At 39.8% G+C, this 14,552-nt stretch overlaps 1 protein-coding gene across 2 annotated transcripts in view; it reads right to left on the reverse strand.

The window, feature by feature from the left end:
- Positions 1–14,552, reverse strand: part of G2E3 (G2/M-phase specific E3 ubiquitin protein ligase) — a 70,367-nt gene that overhangs the window by 5,149 nt on the left and 50,666 nt on the right. For both annotated transcript variants that reach the window (XM_002718119.6, XM_008269463.5), the window contains 3 exons: positions 12,709–13,016; positions 7,950–8,131; positions 325–497 (listed from right to left, as the gene is read on the reverse strand). In XM_002718119.6, coding sequence (XP_002718165.2) covers positions 325–497; positions 7,950–8,131; positions 12,709–13,016 — 663 coding nt within the window. The remainder of the gene's footprint in view (positions 1–324; positions 498–7,949; positions 8,132–12,708; positions 13,017–14,552) is intronic.

A 14,552-nucleotide genomic window follows, 5' to 3' on the forward strand; every position in this document is an offset into this window, starting at 1 on the left:
AAACAGTAATTAAATGAACAAGTAGAGATGGAATTGTTGGCTCACGTGGCAAGAGATTTTAAAATACTTTTTTATTCAGAAAGACAGTTATAAATTGAAGTAATAATTATTTCTAACTAAGCATCATAAAATTTTTGCAATTCTGTATAGAATGGTCAGAAAAATTATCAACTTCAACTTATTTTAAAGCATTATTTTTAAATAGCATTAAAATTTTTCCTCAGTCCACGTTTATATTTAATATCAACTACATCTCATATTACAAGACAATTAATCACTTTAAACATGTAATCTGAGAGAATCTTTCACATTTAAGCAGCTTACCTTTCAAAGGGTGTTTGGACTCTCTTAATTACATGGTAGACAAGTATGTCTTTTGCCAACATATATTTATCACTTAATGTTGTTGCAAGTCTTTGACATCCAATAAGCTCTAGGTAGTTATAGCATTCATTTATTACTGAATTTAAATCAGCCATATTTGTTGCAGTATTTATCTGTAACAAAGGACAAAACATACTCGTTTCAATCACTTGTGACATTTACCATTCAAATCACATTACTTTTACTCTATTTTTAAGTACATCACTGTGGAGTAAAAGCAGAACAAATATTTTTCTAGAAAAAATGTTTGGTAATTCAGCTCAATAAATTTTTGACTCCAAGAAATCTTGTGAAGGCAAATGCTATGGTACTGTGGGTTAAGCTACCACTTGGTACTCCTATATCCCATATCAGAGTGCTGGTTTGTATCCCGCCTCTTCTACTTGGAATCCAAGTTTCCTGCTAATACAAAAGCAATGGACGATAGCCCAAGTATTTGGGTATCTGCCACCCATATGGGAGACCTGGATCTAACAGTTTCATGGCTTTTGCCTGGTCCAGCTTTTACCAGCTGTTGCAGACACTGGGGAAGTGAACCAGTGGATCAAAGATTCCTCTTCCCCTCTGTCACTCTGCTTTTCAACTAAATAAACTTTAAAAAGTGAAAAAAAAAAAAAAACCAAAAAACCTAGAATATGCCACTTTAATATAGGAAGTTAATTATATAAAAGGCAATAAAGTAACTTTTAAAAATTAAGGAATAATCCGTAAAGAAGAGTTATATAGGACTAGAGAAGCAAGAAAGAGGACATGGGGAAATCTCACGAAAGATTATAAGCTTAGGGGCTGGAGGTGGGGCATGGCTGGTTAAGTCATGACCTGCAACACTGGCATCCCATATTGGACCACTGGTTTGAGTCCCAGCTGTGCCACTTTTTATCTAGTTCCTTGCTAATGCACCTGGGATATAGCAGTGTAAGATGGCCCACGCAAGTCATCCATGTGGGAGAACTGGATGGAGTTCCAGGCTTCTGGCCCAGCCTCACCACTGAGGCCATTTGAGGAGTGAACCCACAGATAGAAGACTTTCTCTGCCTTACCCTTATTAAGACTCTGCCTTTCAAATAAATAAATAAATACATCTTTTTTTTTTTAACAGTATCAGCTGAGACAGAAAAAACAGTATTTTATTAAAAGAATATTTTAGGGATCCACATAAACAAATATGTAACCAATTTTGTGCCAGACACTTTCATAGCATAGGTTTGTTCTTAAGTAAAGGTATAATAGGAGATAAAAACAGAAGGAGGGGTCGGCGCTGTGGCACAGTGGGTTAACGCCCTGGTCTGAAGCGCTGGTATCCCATATGGGTGCCGGTTCCAGACCTGGCTGCTCCACTTCTGATCCAGATCTCTGCTATGGCCTGGGAAAACAGCACAGATGGCCCAAGTCCTTGGGCCCCTGCACCCATGTGGGAGACCTGGAGGAAGCTCCTGGCTCCTAGCTTCGGATTGGCGCAGCTCTGGCCATTGTGGCCAATTGGGGAGTGAACCATTGGATGGAAGACCTCTCTCTCTCTCTCTCTGCCTCTCTTCTCTCTGTGTAATTCTGACTTTCAAAAAAATATACACATCTAAAAAAAAAACAGAAGGTAATCAATAATTTATTAGTGGAAAATGTACTTTCAATTTCTTTAAGTTATCCACTTATTTTCATCTACTTGAAAAGCAGAGTGACCCAGGGAGAGCAATTTTGTACTCCTTGGTTCACTATGTAAGATGCCTGTCTCAATTGCTATTTACTTCCAAAATTTTTCTCCCAGAGACTTACATGAACCCATCATTCATTCCAGATTTCTTTGGAAGTCTCAGTAGTTTTCCTGGACTGCTCTACTTAAAGTACTACCTTCACACTCTGTCAGAGAGTAATAGCTGGGTATGTGTTACCCAATGCTCCTGACAAGACTGCCACCACTCCTGAGTTTTAGTTGCATGCATAGCTGCACATTATCCATAGGTAAGTGTGGCTAAGACTATGATCTATCCAATGGGATGTGAGTGAAAACAATGCATCAAGTTTCCCTGTTCTTTACTTCTATTTTATCCCTTAAGAGCAAGCTTCAACCACATCCTAAGTGATTGCACAATGAGAGGAAGGAACTAAGTTGCCTAGTTGATTTTGTATATCACAAGTTTACTTTCACAGCAGGGACCACCATTTCTCTGTAAGGGCAATGTAGTAAGTATCCCATGCTCTGCAAATCACATAGTGCCTGTTGTAATTATTCAACTCAGTCACTGCAGTGACTGAAACATAAAAAATAGATGGGATATGTTCCATTCAAAGCATTTACAAAAAGATGAGATGAATCAGATTTCGCCCCTAGGTTGTAATCTGCCAACCCCAATCTGAAAATATAAGTAGATTTTAGTGGTAATAGTATCTGCCCTTGTGAGCCACTACCTTTTAGGGTTTGTTACAGAAGCTTAGCCTAAACCTTAACTTACATGAGGGGCCTTTGAAAAGTTCATGGAAAATATATGTATTGTGGGAATCTATGCATGGGTTTCACTAAAATATTTGGACTAAAGTAACTTTTAATTCTACTTATGCACAAACTTTTTAAGTACCCTCATACATACTCTATTATATGACTCTATTCTGTTGCATTTATCTTTATATTTTACTATGTAATAGTAGATTGCTTTAAAAAAACCAGTAGATTGAATTTATCTATCTTCTATATTCGCTCTAGAACATAAATCATCAATCCTAAGAACTTAAGAACTATGGTTCACTTTTTATTTCAGTGATATAACAGTATGGGGTACAGAAGATTTGTTGACTAAATGAATGAAAAAACACTGGATAGGCAGTACAGAAATTGGAATGGATAATCCAAGAAAAGAGTTGGAAATCTTAAAATCTCTAATGAAGAGCTTCAGCTTTATTCAATAAGCAATGAGAAAACTGAAGATTTCTAAGGAAGAAAGCAGTATGGTCAAATGTGTACTTTTGGAGGAATCATCTCAAAGATATTAGAAAGATATCCTATTTGTCTAAGCCTAGAAAAAATTTGAGCTTGATATAGTAGGCAAACCAAAAACAAGGAAAAGTTGAATATAAGTAACTTACACATATTAACTGGAAAATGGGATATTGAAGAAAGAAAATGACTCACACATGATAGTTCAGAAACAAGAAACCTCTTAGGAAATGAACATAGGCACAAAAATTTTTTTCTAAAAAAAATTAGTTTTATGTTAAACATGCTGGGATTAATGTGCTATCATGACATAGATCTTATCTACAAATGAAAATCTGGGGCTCAAATTTACAAAAAGGCTTCAAAACATTCATGTAAAAACTATGTACAGATTTCACAAAATTTTTGCAACAAAATAAACTCATAAGTTGTTAGAACATGGCTGAACAGGATATAGTGTGAGAAAAAGAAGACTAAGACATTAGCTTGAAAAGGGAAACTGTAAGAGCAATGTGAATTCTGCTGAAACTGAACCAAGAACAGACATCAAATGTATGGTGAACCTTGAGTGAAAAGAATAGTGAAATCATTGACTGTTTATAAAGTTTATGGAGATAATGACATAAAGAAATTAACAGTTTAGAAATGGATAACTTGTTTTGAAAAGGAATGATTTGGGGGCTGGAGCTGTGGTGTAATAGGTTAAGCCTCTGCCTATATGGGCGCTGGTTCAAGTCCTGGCTGCTCTACTTCTGATCCAGCCTCTGCTGATGGCCTGGGAAAGCAGTGGAAGATGGCTCAAGTGCTTGGGCCCCTGCACCTTTCTGAGGGATCCAGAAGAAGCTCCTGGCCTCTGGCTTCAGATCAGCCAAGCTCTGGCCATTGCAGCCATTTGGGGAGTGAGCCAGCAGATGGAAGACCTCTCTCTATCTGTAACTCTCGCCTCTCAAATAAATAAATAAATAAAATAAATCTTAAAAAAAAAAAAAAAAAAGGAATGAGATGATGTTAAAGATGAAGTCCATAGTGGTAACATCCATATCAACTCACAAGGAAAAAATTTTGTTTATGCCCTACTTAAAAAGGATAAACAGTTCACAGCAGAAATAATAACCAACATCAGATACCTCAGTTGGTTCAGTTCACACAATTCTAACTGGAAAATTAAAGTAGAGCAAACTTTTTGCTCGATGGGTGACAAAAGTGTTGCAACCACATCAGCTGCAGTCTAGAGTACAGCTTTCAATGGAAATTTTCAACAAGTGGGATCAAGATCCTAAAGCACTTCTTCCAAGAACTGTGAGAGTAGATAGAACACGCAATTCTGAAGATAAAGCACAATTAAAGCAACAGCTACCAAGAAGCAGACGTGGTTTAGTTAAAGCAAAAGAGGAATGACCAATCAAGAGCAAAGGTCATGGTAATAGTTTTATCAGAATGTTCATAGCATTTTGCTTGTTGACTTTCTGGAGGACCAAAAAAGGATGACACTTGTGTTAAGAAACTTATAGCCAAAGCTTTATCATAAACCACCCCTACCACCACCCTACCCCTGGCCCACCAGGCAAGTTTCACCAGAGAATCCTTTTCTATCACAACAATGCTCCTGTTCATTAGTCTCAAGGGCAATTTCTCGAGTATTTTGATAGGAAAACCTTTAGGCAGCCACCTTACAGTCCTAGTTTGGTTCTTTCTGACTTCTAATTCCTATTCTTAAAATAAATCTCTGAAGATCACCCATTTTTCTTCAGTTAATAATATAGAAAAGATTGCATTGGACATGGTTAAATACTCAGGGCCCTCAGTTCTTGAGGGATGGACTAACTGGCTGGTTTCATCACTTACAAAAGTGTCTTAAACCTGTTGGAGCTTAGATTGAGAAATAAACTTTAGTTTAAAATTTGAATCTTTTACTTCCATTTCTCCAAGAACATTTTGAAGTTCCCTTATACAGGTCTATGCATAATTCAGAAAGGTTTTGTGGGAGGGGTAGATCTTCAAATAATACAGAATGAGAACTCTTAAGACAGCACTGAAAAATGCCTATATTTTGAGGGTAAAAAGAAAAAGCACTAAAAAAGACAACAGTAGTCCAAAATAAGGAGGAAGAGCCAGCACTGTGTGACACACTGGATTAAGCAGCCACCTGTGATGCCTTCATCTCATTTGAGTGCTAGTTCAAGTACTGGCTGATCCACTTCCGATCCACCTCCTGGCTAATGCAGCTGGCAAAGCAGCAGAAGATAGCCAGAGTGTTTGGGTGCTTGCCACCCATGTGGTAGACCCAGATGGAGTTCCAATCTCTTGGCTTTGGCCTGGCCCAGCCCCAACTATCACATCCACTTGAGAAGTGGATGGAAGATCTTTCTCTGTCTCTCCTTCCCTTTATATCTTTGCTTTTCAAATAAATAATTTTTTTTTCTTAAAGGAAGGAGGACAATATTAAAATGGCAGAGGAATTCTAAGAAAGGTACAGAAGTCAGAGAAGACACAGAATTTAAAAACAAAGGCTTTTGAATGTACACATTTAAAACCCTGTTTATCAAGGTACGAACAAACTAACTTGAGTGTGGTGGCAGAAACAAAGACATGCTTATGACAAGTTAAGAATTACGTGGTAGGCTGGTGTTGTGGCATAGCAGGTTAAACTGCCGCCTGCAATGCTGGCATCCCATATGGGCACTGGTTCCTGTCTTAGCCAGCTCCTTGTAACGTACCAGGGAAAGCAGCAGAAGATGGCCCAAGTCCTTGGGGTGCCTGCACCCATGTGGGAGACCCAAATAAAGCTGGCTTTAGCCTGGCCCAGCCCTGGTCACTGAGGCCATTTGGGGAGTGAACCAGTGGACGGAATCTCTCTTTCACTCTATCTCTACCTCTCTCTCTGCAACTCTGCCTTTCAAAAAAAAAAAAAAAAAATCTGGAAAAAAAAAAGAAAATAAAAGAAATGTATGGAAAATGGGAAGTAAGTAAAAACAAGGAAGTCTGGGTATTTTTTTCTTTCTTTCTTTTTTTTTTTTTTTTTTTTGTAAAGAGGACAAAGTATAAATTGACAAGTTAAAGAGTTAATTTAAAACATGATTTTAGTATGAGCAGCCTTGGGCCAAATAAATAGAATTGTTCAAATATAATAAAAGAAAAAACTAGGGATCATCATGCTGTGGTATAGTGGGTTAAGCTGCCACCTGCAGTGCTGGCATTCCATTTTGGAATTCCCATTCCATTCCCAGCTGCTCCACTCTGATCCAGTTCCCTGCTAATGCGCCTTGGAAATCAGCCAAAGATGGCCTAAGTCCTTTGGCTCCTATATCCAAATAGGAGACCCAGAAGAAGCTCCTGGCTTTGGTCTGGCCCAGTTCTGGCCATTGTGGCCATTTGGGGAGTGAACCAGTGGATGGAAGACTCCTCTCTCTATTCCTCTGCCTCTGTTCCTCTCTAATTCTACTTTTCAAATAAATAAATAAATCTTACACACACACACACACACACACACACACACACCCTTACACTTCCAAAGTGCTTACTTTGTGGTTTAGAAACTAAGGTTTGTGAGAAGTTAAGAAATGCATGGCAGGCCAGCATTGCGGCATAGCAAATTAAGCCAGCATCTGATACAGGCAGCAGTTTGTGTCCTGGCTGCTCCACTTCTGATCTAGCTCCCAGCTAATGCGACTGGGAAAGCAGCAGAAGATGGGCCAAGTGGAACGCCTAGACGGAGTTCCTGGCTCTGGGTGTAGGCCTGGCCAGCCCTGCTGTTGTAGCCATCTAGGGAGTAACCCAGCAGAAGGAAGATTAATCTCTTTCTCTCTCTGCTTTTCAAATAAATAATTAAACCTTTAGAAACAAATAGAGGCTTAACAAGTTAAATGAACATGCCCAAGGTCACACAGCTTATAATATTTATAAGAGTTGGTATTCTAACTACCATGCATACATCAGAGCCTATGCATTTAATCATTAAACTGTACTATTTATTAACTGAGATAATGGATAGAATATGCTTAAACCAGAGGGAAAATAAGATGGAAGAGTTAAATGGCTTCCATTGTTTCAGTTTCTGAATCAGTAACATGGACACAAGTATACTTATATTTATACATGTGACTTCTGTAACACAGGGCCCAGTAAGTGCTCAATAAGTGGTAACTATTTTTAGGTGAGAGCATTGAGGTCCTCTACTTGTTTCCATTTCAGACTGGTCTTCCTCTAACTATCATTCACTCACTTCTCCCCATAGGAGGAGAGTGAGTATTCTGACTGCAGAGCCAAGTCTTTCCTTCTTGGATATCTGCTTGCCTGCAGGGAAGTATACTTTCATGAGATATCTAGCGTGTGATAAGGAGCATCCTTCATACTGTCTCTGGCAGGGTGAATAAATCCATCTAGTTCTGAGTGGTGTTAGCAAGACCTTGAGATCAAAGAACTAAGTGACCTCATCCAATTGATTTAATCAGCATTAAAACTGGCACTGTGACTTTTTTACATCTGCCTCTTAAGTGGTTCTGAACTCTGCTTGGTAAACAGAAATATTATAAGTTGACACCCCAACTACTCCACAGAGAGTATAGTTTTATTACAGTTATTTATATTTAAATATATCTAGAATGGAATCTACATTTTAATAAACAGATACATGTCTTACCCTGATTATAATTTGGGCCACATCAAAGTCTGAAACATCGTCTAAAATTGGTTGGGTATTTTCTGGTCCATAAACAAGGCAATTGAACAAGGTTTTAGAAAAGAAACCAGGTGAAGGACCACCATGAACCAAAGATATGGCAAGCATTTTGCCAGCTTCATAGTAAAGATTCTCTTTCACAGCTGTAAACACAGATGAAAATACATAAAATACACTTCACTATTATAATCATTTTAAAGTATACATAATTAAAAAGATCTAAGCAATAGACAAACAAAATAGTAATTATTAGAAATGACAATGTATAAACACAGACTTCATCTAAAGTATACAAAAATGTATTTTTTTAAATATTGTATTTATTTATTTGAGAGGTAGAATTACAGACAGTGAAAGGGAGAGACAAAGAGAAAGGTCTTCCATCTGTTGATTTACTCCCCAGATGGCCGCAACAGCCGGAGCAGCGCCAATCCAAAGCCAGGAGCCAGGAAGCTCCTCCCGATCTCCCACGCCGGTGCAGGGGCCCAAGGACTTGGGCCATCTTCTACTGCTTTCCCAGACCACAGCAGAGAGCTAAACTGGAAGAGGAGCAGCCAGGACTAGAACGGGTGCCCATATGGGATGCTGGCACCTCAGGTGGAGGATTAACCTACTGCAACATGGCGCCAGCCCCCCAAAAATGTATTTTTAAAATACAAGGTAATGGGGCTAGTGCTGTGGCACAGCGGGTTAAAGCCTTGGCCTACGGCACCGGTGTCCCATGTGGACACCAGTTTGAGTCCCTCCTGCTCCACTTCCGATCCAGCGCTCTGATGATACTCCCTGATGATGCACCTGGGAGGGCAGTTGAGAATGGCCCAAGTCCTTGGGCCCCAACATTTATGTAGGAGATCCAGAGAAGCTCCTGGCTCCTGGATTCAGACTGGCTTAGCTCCAGCCACTGTAGCCACTTGGGTGAGTGAGCTAGTGGATGGAAGACCTCTCTCTCTCTGTCTCTACCTCTCACTGTAACTCTTTCAAATGAATAAAAGTCTAAAAAAAAAAAAAATACAAGGTAATAACCTATTACAAAAAATGACAAAATCTTGGGGCTGTCAATGTGGCACAGAGGGTTATGCCAGTGCCTACAAAGCTGGCATCCCATACTATAATGCCAGTTTGACTCTCAGATGGTCCACTTCCATTCCAACTTCCTGCTAATGTGCCTAAAAGTCCCAAGTACTTGGGACTTTGCCAGCCACGTATAAGACCAGGACGGAGTTTCTGGTCCTGGCTTTAGCCTGGGCTAGACCTGGCTGTTGCACCCATTTGGGGGAACAAGTAGATATAAAATCTTTCTCTGTCTCTCTCTTTCTCTGTTGTTCTGCCTTTCAAATAAATAAGTAAATAAATATAAGAAAAAAAAAGAACAGTGAAGAGATGGTTTATTTTGAAATTTAAAAAAACTTAAAACCACCATAATAACCATTATAGCAAGCTATAGAAATGATTCCTGAAAGTATAGTCTACACATTAACCATTAATAACCTTCGGTGTATTTCTGTCTATGTATATATATAAATATAAGTAGTTTGACTTCTGGATTTGTTCCACTTACTATATTCCAAAATTTTTCTTATACTAGTCAAATTACTTAAATCTACAGTTAATTAAAGCATTAAGACCAACTTAGGGCCAGCGCCTTGGCTCACTTAAATCCTCCACCTGCGGCGCCGGCACCCTGGGTTCTAGTCCCAGTTGGGGTGCTGGGTACTAGTCCCAGTTGCTTCTCTTCCAGTCCAGCTCTCTGCTGTGGCCCAGGAGGGCAGCAGAGGATGGCCCAAATGCTTGGGTCGCTGCACCTGCATGGGAGACCAGGAGGAGGTACCCAGCTCCTGGCATTGGATTGGCACAGCGCCGGCAGTAGTGGCCATTAGGGGAGTGAACCAACAGAAGGAAGACCTTTCTCTCTGTCTCTCTCTCACTGTCTATAACTCTCTCTCTGTCTCTCTCTCTTACTGTCTAACTCTGCCCGGCAAAAAAAAAACAAAACAAACAAACAAACAAAAAAAAACAACTTAGAAGTTTGTGCAAACCATCCTGGTTGAGTGACACTTTCAACTATATGAGACACAGTGTTATATCTATTTACATATCTTATGAACGTATTTTATTATTTGGTTAGCATAGAATCTTACATATGAGATTAGTGGTCAAAGAATATGTACATTATCAGTATTACCTTCTAAAAATGCACAAACTTACTCCCCAACACTGGTTTTCTCTTACCATTCCCTTAAAGATTTAAATACTTTTTTTATTTAAATACTTTTAAGATATTTTAGTAACCTTTATGTGTCAGAAAGATATATAAATGCTTTTTTTTCTATCAAAGCAATTTATTAGTAAGCAATATTTATAATACATGAACTTATAATAAAACCTCTTCAGTAACAATGATCAGTCATATTTATAGATGAAGAAAACAAGATAGAGAGAGGGTGAGCAAACTAAGGATGTAATGTTTTAGATGTACACAACTTAAAATTAAGATTTCCTGACTTAAATTCATGCACTCCTCACTGCACCAAAGCTGCCGTGAGTTACCGTTGCTGATTATTCGAAGGTTTTCATTTTTAAGGAAGTTTAGAATTAAACTATGTACTACAAGTATACAGTAAAAATGATGCTTCAGGTAGTCAGAAAGTGCTAGGGAAAATATGAAAGGAAATTCAAATGCGAAAAAATAAAACTTCTTATTCTTTCAAAATACCTCTTGTAGCAAAAATGTTATATAAGCTCCTGAAAAAATGCTAGAATTATTATTTTGAGATACTTGTTTTTATCCTATTAATTTCTCTATGATAACAGAGAAGTGTTCATATACAAAGCTGTGTAAAAAAGTTCATGAAAACAGAAATACACTTAAGAATCTATTACATATGAGACAAAACTATTTCTTTCTTTTTTTTTTTTTTTTTTTTTTTTTGACAGGCAGAGTGGACAGTGAGAAAAGGAGAGACAAGATAGAAAAGTCTTCCTTTACTGTTGGTTCACCCTCCAATGGCCGCTGTGGCCGGTGCACCACACTGATCCGAAGCCAGGAGCCAGGTGCTTCTCCTGGTCTCCCATGTGGGTGCAGGGCCCAAGCACTTGGGCCATCCTCCACTGCACTCCCCGGCCACAGCAGAGAGCTGGACTAGAAGAGGGGCAACCGGGACAGAATCTGGCGTCCCGACAGGAACTAGAACCCGGAGAGCCGGCGCCAGAGGCGGAGGATTAGCCTATTGAGCTGCGGCACTGGCCAAGACAAAACTATTTCTTTAAAAATCCTACGTTGTAAAGAAATATGCCAACTGCAAATTTCAAATATATGAACAAGAGAAGTTCAAATAGTCATCCACCTGTGGTTTCTGTAAAGTAGTGGTTATCACATTCGCCTCACCAATAGTCATCCATCCCATTTGGTCACTCCATTCAAATGAAATAAGAGCAAATATAGGCCGGCGCGGCGGCTCACTAGGCTAATCCTTTGCCTTGCGGCGCCGGCACACCGGGTTCTAGTCCCGGTTGGGGCGCCGGATTCTGTCCCGGTTGCCCCTCTTCCAGGCCAGCTCTCTGCTGTGGCCAGGGAGTGCAGTGGAGGATGGCCCAAGTGCTTGGGCCCTGCACCCCATGGGAGACCAGGAGAAGTACCTGGCTCCTGCCATCAGATCAGCCCGGTGTGCAGGCCGCAGCACGCTGGCCACGGCGGCCATTGGAGGATGAACCAATGGCAAAAGGAAGATCTTTGTCTCTCTCTCTCACCGTCTACTCTGCCTGTCAAAAAAAAAAGAGCAAATATAATGGGGTCAGTGCTGTGGCACAGGCACCTTCGATGCCAGTTCCCTTATGTGCACTGATCCGAGTTCTACCTGCTGTACTTTTAATCTAGCTCCCTGCCAATGCACCTGGGAAAACAGTGGAAGATGGCCCAAATGCTTGGGCCCCTGAACTCACGTGTGAGATCCAAATGATCCTGGTTTCGGCCTGGCCCAGCCCTGGCTGTTGCACCCACTTAGAGAGTATACCAGTGAATTTAAGATTTCTCTCTCTACCACTGTGTCTCCCTTTCTGTAACTCTGCCTTTCAAATAAATAAATTTTTTTTTTTTTTTAAAAAAAGGAATGAATAGGGGCCAGCGCTGTGGCACAGCAGGTTAATCCTCTGCTTTTGGCACCAGCATCCCATATGGGCGCTGGTTCTAGTTTCAGCTGCTCCTCTTCCAGTCCAGCTCTCTGCTATGGCCTGGGAAGGCAGCAGAAGATGGCCCAAGTCCTTGGGCCCCTGCATCCACATGGGAGACTGGGAGGAAGCTCCTGGCTCCTGGCTCGGATCGGTGTAGCACCAGTCATTGTGGCCATTTGGGAAGTGAACTAGCAGATGGAGGACCTTTCCCTCTGTCTCTCCCTCTCACTGTCTGTAACTGTATCACTCAAATAAGTAAATAAATATATCTTTAAAAAAAGGAATGCATATAATATAACGTTAAAAATTAATTATGAAGTCATTTTAAAGAGGATATTACTATGAAGTATAGATATTCTCAAGTAAAAAAAAGTTTCACTAAGAAATTTACTTTTTGAAAAATCACCCTGAATTCCCCTATTCTGTAATTCTATCAGCATCTTAATAATGAGACAAATTGTTTATTTAAATCATAGGGTCAAAAATTAATTCCAACCAGGTATCTATTTGTTTGTCTATACATGATATATTCAGTATATACAATAATAATTACCTTGAGAATTTAGAGACAAGTTCTTTGACAAGGACCCTTCAAACAATGATGAGTTCTCAAGATGCTGCATTAAGAGACTTAGAAATTCTTGCTTTGACCCAGGATGTTCTCTTCCAAAAGGATCATCTTCATTAACATATACAACTTCGATTGTATATAAAGGATTAAAGTTTTGATTTCTGAATCCATCTAAGGCACTATTCCAGATACTGGCTTTGTTGATACATAACCTTTTAGTTTTTTTCTTAATTTGGAAGCCTAACTCTATCAGTATGGTTGAAATCTCTCTTCTAAACTTGCTGCCTTGCCTGTAAAACATGAATTTAAACATAGATGTTAAGTACTTTAAAAAAAGACATAATGTAAAACAGTAGTTACAACACCCAATAAAAAAGAGAAAAAGATTAAGAGGTCCTTCTCCCCTAACTCTCACTCAAAAGCAGAACAATGGCTACAACTGAAGCCAAACACAGTTATTTAACAACCTTAGTTTTAAATTCTTGATTCTTCACCCCCATCTTCTACCAAACTCAAATCACTTAAAAAGATGCTGATAAATGTAACTTCTGATCTTGATAGACTACACATGTATTTTTAATCATAAACCTGTAATATATAGCAAAGCTAATATTATAAGTGGAATCCAAATAGTATATTTTAGTCTACACTAATAGTTTTCAAAGTGTGGTCCTAGACTAGCAACAGCAACATTACCTGGCAATTTGTTAAAAATGCAGATTACTCAGGGCTAGTGGTGTGGTACAGCAGGTTAAGCCTTTTCTCATTTAGCTTCTGGCTAATGTATTTGGGAAGGCTGTACATGACCCAAGTGATGGGGCTTCTGAGATCCATGTGGGAAGCCTGGATGGAGTTCAGAGCTCCTAGCTTTGGCTTAAACCAGCCCTGGCTGTTGCAGTCATTTATGAGAATGAATCAGCAATGGAAGAACGCTCTCTCCCTGTCACTCTGGCCTTCAAATAAGCAAATAAATAAACATCTTTAAAAAAAAAAAGAGTGCAAATTACTGAGCACCACAGTTTATCTACAGAATCGGAAACTCTGTTTTTAACCTGAGTTTCTCCATGTATAACTGGAATTAATGTATTCAGAGTGAATGATTCACCTTTATATTTCAAAATTTGTCTCATCCCAAGACAGGACACCCAAGACATGACAATGCTCCATTATGGTCCGAGTTCTGCTTTTTGGTTTTTCATATCCAAGGTGAAGAAAACCCAAAATTACCCCTTTCTTACAGTAGGTTAGATCCCTTGCTCCTACAAGGGTCAGTGGTAATGCCGATGCTACTCTTTTAGAACACAACTGTTTATTCAAGTAGAAGCAAGGAGTCACGCTGCCTTAGTACAACATCTTTGCAATCCCAAATATTACAAATATTTTAAAATAATTTGGGGCTGGCTGGCGCCGCGGCACACTAGGCTAAACCTCCGCCTGCGGCACCGGCACCCCAGGTTCTAGTCCCGGTCAGGGCGCCGGATTCTGTCCCGGTTGCTCCTCTTCCAGTCCAGCTCTCTGCTGTGGCCCAGGAGTGCAGTGGAAGATGGCCCAGGTGCTTGGGCCCTGCACCCACATGGGACCAGGAGGAAGCACCTGACTCCTGGCTTCAGATTGGTGCAGTGCACTGGCTGCAACACGCCGGCCGTAGCGGCTACTTGGGGGGTGAACCAATGGAAAAAGGAAGACCTTTCTCTGTCTCTCTCAGTCTAACTCTGCCTGTCAAATACATAAATAAATAAATAATTTAAAATAATTTGGAGGGGCAGGTGTTTGGTGCAGCAGTTTAAATTGCTACTCAGGACACATGCATCCCATATTGGAGGGTT

This window comes from Oryctolagus cuniculus, chromosome 12, assembly GCF_051225735.1.
Source record: "Oryctolagus cuniculus isolate XC-2025 breed Fujian yellow rabbit chromosome 12, ASM5122573v1, whole genome shotgun sequence".
In the NCBI taxonomy this organism is placed as follows: Eukaryota; Metazoa; Chordata; class Mammalia; order Lagomorpha; family Leporidae; genus Oryctolagus; species Oryctolagus cuniculus.